Raw genomic sequence first — 8192 nt, 5'->3', positions numbered from 1 at the left:
CTTTAAGGATGACAACCCCTCCCCCAACAGCCCTTGGGGCAAGGGTTGTAAGTTATGCCCTGGTGGCATATAAAGTTTTTATTGAAAGCGTTGTCGTAGAAACTTCAAAAGAGCTCATTCAGTTGGAAATTGAAAGGGCTAGTGCCATTTTTAACAGTTGAAAGTAATTGGATAGCGACTAACGCCCCTATCAAGCCCACCATTTTCCCAAACACATCCATTCAAAATTTTGAGATATCCATTTTTTTCAACGTAGTTGGAAGTTCTGGAATTTTTTTTTTTGGAATGATAACCCTTTCACAGCCCTCAGAGGATGGGTTGTAAGTTATGCCATGGGGGCACATAAGGTAAACATAGAAAGTTGTTGTAAAAACAATATATGTGGGCACATAGAAAGTTGTTGTAAAAATTTCAAAAAGGGTTCATTTGATTGGAAATTGAAATTGCCCTTTTTAATAGTCGAAAATGAGTGGAGAGTAATTAAACCCCCTCTCACGCCCACAATTCCCTCAAAAATATTCAATTAAAGTTTAGAGATAGCCATTTTGTTCAACGTAGTTGAAAGTTCTGGAAATTATGCATTTAATGATGACAAACACCCTAGAGCCCCAAGGGCAAAGGTTGTAAGTTATGCCCTGGGGGCATATAAGGTTTTTACAGATAGAGTTGTCGTAAAATTTCAAAAGGGGCTCATTCAATTGGAAACTGAGAGGGCTAGTGCCCTTTTTAATAGTCGAAAGTGATTGGAGGGTGACTAATCCCCCTCTCACGCCCACCGTCTCTCCAAACATATCCAATCGAAATTTTCAGATAGCCATTTTTTCAACGTAAAAGAAATTTCTGGAAATTATGCCTTTGAGAATGACACCCCTCAGTCCTAAGGGCAAGGGTTGTAAGTTATGACCTGGGGGCATATAAGATTTTTATTGAAAGTGTTGTCGTAGAAACTTCAAAAAAGCTCATTCAATTGGAAATTGAAAGGGCTAGTGCCCTTATAATAATCGAAAGCGATTGGAGGGCAACTAACCCCCTTCTCACACTCACCTTTTCCCCAAACATATCCAATCAAAATTTTGAGATAGCCATTTTATTCAACGTAGATTTAAGTTCTGTAAATTAGGTCTTTGAGGATGAGAACCCCCATCACAGCCCTCAGGACAAGGGTTGTAAGTTATGCCCTGGGGGCATATGAAGTTTTTATAGAACGCATAGTCACAGAAGCTTCAAAAAGGCTCATTTGATTGGAAACTGAAAGGGCTACTGCCATTTTTAATAGTTCAAAGTGATTGGAGAGTGACTACCGCCCCTCTCAAACCCACCATTTTCCCCAAACACATCCATTCAAAATTTTGAAATAGCCATTTTGTTTAACGTTGTTGAAAGTTCTGGAAATTAGGTCTTAGAGGATGACAACAACCCTAACATCCCTTAGGGTAAGGGTTGTAATTTATGCCCTGGGGTCATATAAGATGTTTATAGAAAGCGTTGTCGTTTCAAAAAGGGCTCATTTGATTGGAAATCGAACGGCCTAGTGCCCTTTTTAATAGTCGAAAGTGATTGTAAGGCATGACATTCTTATAGTAAAGATCGATGTGGGAATAATGTATCATCTTTTTTTTATTGTTGTTGTTTAGACCAGGGCACTTCGTATCGAAGGAGTTGTCGTGGGAACTTCGAAAAGGGCTCATTTGATTGAAAATAGAAAGGGCTGATGCCATTTTTAATAGTCAAAAGTGATTGGAGGGCAACTAATCCCCCACCCCCGCCCCCCCTCCCTTTTGCACATTATGTTTAAAAACTAAATGTTGCCTTAAGATTAAACCAAACTGCACTGTGTTAATGCTAATTCCCAATAAGGCATCTCAGCAGTATCCCAAGAATGACTGAGGGTATTATGTTTAAACTTTCGGGGCTACTTCTGCTCTTAAAATTTAACCAAATCATAATAGCGTAAGTGTATCCAAGCTATCAAAGAAAGTAAACAATTTTTTGCGAATGGTATCAAGTCTTCAATTTCAGGTCAATTAGAGGAGGTATGAAACTAAATTAAACACTACTATTTGTGTCCAGATTTTTAAAAGGGTATATGCTGTTAAAAATTGCTGAAAATTTTTCTCCAGCATACAAATAGCAAGCCAAACTATAAAGTCTTAAAAAAAGAAAAGATTTAAAGTATCATTTTCTTTTTCTCTGAAAAGACTATGTCAATATAAAACGAACAGAGATTAATTAAAAAAACTTTTTACAAATGAATGCGCATTGTCAGTTTAATATACATAAACTGATATTTGGTAATCAAAATGTTAATATTATTTGATTTATTAAAGTTATAAAAGTAAAAACATTTACATTTTTTCAGTAAAGTGCAAATTTTGTTCTGACCTTGGGAAGGCATAGGGGTTTTGACCCCAACTTATGTTAATTTCTGCTCGTTTTGAGTTTGACTCGGTTATTTATTGTAATTTCAGTCCGTTTTGGGTTTCATTTATTTATCGATGCTGATTTGTATTAGTTTCCCGCTTGGTAGATTATTTAATTGTATTTTGGCTCATTTTTGGTTTAACGGAGTTCTTTATTTTTATTTGAAATACCTATTTTGTGGAAAAAGTTTTTTAAATTAATTACTATTAAAGAATAAACGAAATCAAAAACGAACAGAAATTAAACAAACAATCATAGCAAAAAAACATACATCAAGTAATTTTATAAATGAATAAATAAATCTTAAGGTGAGTAATGCTTAAATTGCATATGCAAATCAAGCTTAAAACGAAAAACAAATATTTTGCTATTGAAGCATAAATGAAACTCAAAACGAACAGAAATTAAATAAAAAATCAATACAAACAAACATACAATAGATACTAATGTAGATGAATAAATAAATCTTAAAACGAAGGAAACTTAAAATGAATAAACAAATCAAGATTGAAACGAAAAAAAAATCACTACAAACAAGAGTTTGGGTATCGCCTCCTTCTCTCACTGTAAAAGTCTAAAACCTACTGCGTCATGGCGCGGATTTCCCAGCATTATTTAAAAAACGATCAGAAATAAAAAAAAAACAACAAGTTTTTTCAACTGAAAGTAAGGCGCAACATAAAAACTTATACGCATATGAAATTAACGAACAGAAATTATTACGTATATGAGGGGGTTCGCCCCCTAGACAATACCTCACTCTTTACGCTAAAGTCTTTTTTCAGTATTTACAAAAGAGCTATCTATTCTAATTAAACCGCCTTTGTGATTCGAACGAAATTCGAACTCTAGACTAAAGAGCGAGGTATTGACTAGGGGGCGAACCCCCTCAGATACGTAACAATTTTTGTTCGTTTTAAGTTTAGAGTAGCCTATGTCTATAAAACATATATAAAATCGGTATAAATCGGTAGTGCAATGTTATTATTTGGCGTTTTTAGGAGTTGCAAGTAGGTTGCAAAGTCTCAAGTTGGTTTCAAAGGCATTTTGAGAAGGTTTCTGCCACTGTTGCCACTTTTAGCGGCAACAGTAGTCTTTTTTCCCTTTTTTCATGAAAGCTCTTTTTCCCTGTACTTCGCTCCAACTTTTAACTCTACTAGCAATAAGTCAAACTCCTTTTCCCATAACTATGAACCAGGCTAGTTTAAGACAGTTCAACTCCATTTATTATTATTTTTTTTCCAATTCAAATACAATGACATATCACAGGCTTCCTATATTTCCATAAATTTTGAAATCTTCAGGAACATCCTCCCGATATAAAACAGGGTCAGCACGGAATTCAGCATACATTAATTCTATTCTGCCAAACTCCTTGGAAAAATAATCAACACACAATGACCTTTCGGCGAGATGACCTGCATCAGCTGACAACATTTCGGTCGTACAAGATGGGCACTTGAATTTCTTGCGAGGTCCAACCTAAAAATAATTTTTTTTTCTCAAATCAATATTTAGAATCCTATCCCTAACAAAATCTATTCCTAACAAATTAAATACCCTAACAAAATAGGGCACGAAGGAGCTTGCAAATCTCTTTGCACAAGACTTGACAGACTGAAGTTTGTACTGATGCCTTGTAAGTCAGCTCTTGGCTTCGGAAGGCGGGAGAATAGATCGATGCTTGTCGTTTGCTAATATCCCTTTTCCAAAATTCATTATTAGAGCATGTCTTTGATAGAACAAAGTAGGGAAATTCAAGGACTCAATGGCGCTTTTTAGTTGCTGTAGCGGAGTCCCTTTATTATTGTGCAACCGCTTTTTGGAATATCTTCTATCTCTGCTGACAAAAACCAGTGCTCTTAGTTGGGGGATCCAAAGAAGAGCTTTTTTAACAAAAGTAATGATTGACTTTACAGTTTAAAAGAAACAGATATTATCCAACGCCCGGGTGGGAGGCTACCTTCCCTTCAATCATCCACTCTTAAAGGTGAAGTTTGACGTTTTCATCTCTGTTTTTAATTTTATTTCAAAAGAATTCCTCCCTACATCAATTTAGCTAAATGTTCTTGAAGGAATGCTATAAAACAAGAACATAGTTATACAACACTTTTTTTTTTAAATAAAACGCTTCAAGAATTATAGGTCTCATTTAATTTATGTGATTTAAACAATGGAATTTTAAAACTCCTGGGGGACCAATCGGAAAAACATGACAAAATCGGGAATGCTTGCTATTAGCAACTGACTACTTGCTACTGGTGCCCAAAAGTTACTTGATTAGGGCACCAGCAGCCCCCAAAATGTACACGATGCTTTCTATCGGTATAGGAAGCAGAAGAAGTTAGGTGGAATAAGGACTTTCTTCTAAGACGCTGAAATAAGATACTTAAGATATTTAAAATAAAACTTAAGCCAATATTTCAGCAATATGAACAATATCCGTCCATAGAAAAATAGAAAAAAGACTAAAACAAAGAAATTAATACAAAATCTAATTCATGATCAAAAAGCACCACCACAATATAAATAAAGCCAGTAATAGCAACCGAAATTAAAAGGACCTTAGCTTCATTATATCAAAAAAGTTCAGCAGACAATGGAGGCACTTAAAGTTTTAACACTACTCTTTACTTTCAACTGAGACAACTCTTAAAATTAGTTGTTTAATTATTGATTTATTCTAAAATTAATGCAGTATCCATAGTTTATCAATTATTTCACCATATAGTATATGTACTATGTGCATGTAAATTGATAGAAGATGTATATGAATAAAACAATGTACCCATTTCCGGTATACTACGTTCTTAATTACGTCGTCTTACTGAAATACTGCATCAGAACACAGAGTATTCTTAATCAAACACCAAATCTTTGCAATTAATTGCAGTTATATGATTCACTAACGACATCTACTTTGGGGGAGAATATTTATTTGGTGACACTCTTAATATAAAATCTCTAAGTTCTCCAGATCTTATATGAGACACTCTAATTTCTACTTCTTAATTTTTGGTAGACTGGATAGTGATGTAACCTTCCTAATCGTCGAAGTCATATTCTTACCCAAATAAGAATGTTACTTTACCTCGTTACTTTACTTTATTTACTTTACTTATTATTACTTTATTTTATCACAATTTTTGATAGACTGTAAAGTAATCTATTTTTCCTAATAGTCAAAGTCAGATTCTTACCCACGTGGAAATGTTACTTTACCTCACTAATTTACTTAATTTATTTTACTTATTACTTTATTTTAAAACAATTTTTGGTAGACTGTAAAGTAATCGATTTTTCTAACAGTCAATGTCAGGTTCTTACACACGAGTAAATGTTGATTTACCTCGTTACTTTATTTTACTTACTTGTTATTAAGTTATTTTAGAAAAATTTTTGGTAGACTGTAAAGTAATCTATTTTTCCTAATAGTCAAAGTAAGATTCTTACCCACGTGGAAATGTTACTTTACCTAACTAATTTCCTTTACTTATTATTACTTTATTTTATAAAAATTTTTGGTAGACTGTAAAGTAATCTGACTTTTCTAATAGTCAAAGTCACGTTCTTACCCACGTGGAAATGTTACTTTACCTGGTTACTTTACTTTATTTACTTTGCTTATTACTACTTTCTTTTATCACGATTTTTGATAGACTGTCAAGTAAGCTGACTTTTTTAAAAGTCAAAGTCACGTTCTTACCCACGCGGAAATGTTACTTTACCTCATTAGTTTACTTTATTTACTTTGCTTATTACTACTTTCTTTTATCACGATTTATGGTAGACTCTCAAGTAAGCTGACTTTCCTAATAATCAAAGTCAGGTCCTTTAACCCGTGGAAATGTTACTTTACCTAGCTAATTTCCTTGATTTTCATTGCTTATCATTACTTTATATTAGCAAAGTTTTTGGTAGAATGTAAAGAAATCTGCCCTTCTTGACAATCAAAGTAACATTCAACCACCAGTAGAAATGCTACTTTACCTCACTAATTTACTTTATTTACTTTGCTTATTATTACATTAGTTTATTTTATTTACTTTAAATATCATTAAGTTATATTATGAAACGTATAATAGGAACTTAAATAAGCATATCTTTACCAATAATCAATGTCACGTTGTTACCCGCGTCGAAATGTTAATTCACATAATTAATTTAGATTATTTGCTGGACTTATAATTACTTTATTTTAACACAATTTTTGCCAGACTGTAAAGAAATCTATCTTTCCTGATAATAAAAGTCGCGTTCCTACCCACGTCAAAATGTTACTTAGCCTAATTAGTTTCCTTAACTTATTTTGTTTATCATTTATTTATAATCGACCAATATTTGGTGAAATGTACATAGATATGCACTTTCTAATAATCAAAGCCATTTAGTTAAACGCAACAAACTGTTACTTTATCTCACTAATTTTCTTTCATTATAATTAATTAATTTTAACACAATTTTGGTAGACTTTAATTTAATCTGTCTTTCCTAATAGTCAAAGTCACGTTCTTAACCACCTGAAAATGTTACTTTACCTCATTACTTTACTTTATTTTCTTTATTTATTATTAATTTATATTATCACAATATTCGGTAGAATGTACAGAGATCTTCATTTCTGAACGATAAAGGCAAGGTTGTTAAAAACGTCAAAATGACAATTTACTTTACTTCTTTTACTTATTATTTCTTTATGATAGAACAATTTTGGTATACTTTAATTAAACCTATCTTTCTGTACAGTCAAAGCCACGTTCTTAACCACCTGGAAATGCTACTTTAACTCATTACTTTAATTTATTATTACAATTTACTATGTACTGTAAAGTAATCTGTCTTTCCTAATAGTCAAAGTCACGTTCTTACCCACGTGGAATTGTTACTTTACCTCATTACTTTACTTTATTTTCTTTACTTATTATTACTTTATGTTATCACAATTTTTGGTAGATTGTAAAGTAATCTGTCTTTCCTAATAGTCAAAGCCACGTTCTTAACCACCTGGAAATATTACTTTAACTCATTACTTTACTTTATTTACTTTTATTATTTGTAATTTATGTTATACCAATTTTTGTGAGACTTTTATGTAATCTATATTTCCTAATAGGAAAAGTCAGGTTCTTTCCCATGTCAAAGTGTTACTTTACCTCACTAATTTACTTTATTTGCTTTACTTATTATTACTTTTTTTATAAAAATTTTTGGTGGACTGTAAAGTACTCTAACTTTTCTAATAGTCCAAGCCACGTTCTTACCCACCTGGAAATGTTACTTTACCTCATTAGTTTACTGTATTTTCTTTACTTATTATTACTTTATTTTATTAAAATTTAATGTTTACTGTAAAGTAATCTGTCTTTACTATTAGTCAAAGTCAGGTTCTTACCCACCTGAAAATGTTACTTTACCTCACTACTTTACTTTATTTGCTTTACTTATTATTACTTTTTTTTATAACAATTTTTGTTAGACTGTAAAGTAATCTGTCTTTTCTAATAGTCTAAGACAAGTTCTTACCCACCTGGAAATGTTACTTTAACTCATTAGTTTACTTTATTTACTTTGCTTATTATTACTTTATTTTATTACAATTTATGGTGGACTTTAAGGTAATCTGTCTTTCCTATTAGTCAAAGTCACGTTCTTACCCACCTGGAAATGTTACTTTACCTCATTACTTTAGTTTATTTGCTTTACTTATTATTACTTTATTTTATTACAATTTATGGTGGACTGTAAAGTAATCTGTCTCTCCTAATAGTCAA

At 32.2% G+C, this 8192-nt stretch overlaps 1 protein-coding gene across 1 annotated transcript in view; it reads right to left on the bottom strand.

Moving 5' to 3' along the window:
- Nucleotides 1-3634: 3634 nt before the first annotated feature.
- LOC148949781 (exostosin-2-like) overlaps nt 3635-8192 on the bottom strand; it is a 98439-nt gene continuing 93881 nt past the window's right edge. The window contains 1 exon segment of the mRNA XM_089093089.1: nt 3635-3903. Coding sequence (XP_088949215.1) covers nt 3685-3903 — 219 coding nt within the window. The 3' untranslated portion in view covers nt 3635-3684.

Source organism: Artemia sp. Qi Xiang Cuo, chromosome 8 (genome assembly GCF_049724085.1).
Source record: "Artemia sp. Qi Xiang Cuo chromosome 8, ASM4972408v1, whole genome shotgun sequence".
Taxonomy (NCBI): Eukaryota; Metazoa; Arthropoda; class Branchiopoda; order Anostraca; family Artemiidae; genus Artemia; species Artemia sp. Qi Xiang Cuo.
This window is presented reverse-complemented; position numbering and strand designations above follow the sequence as displayed.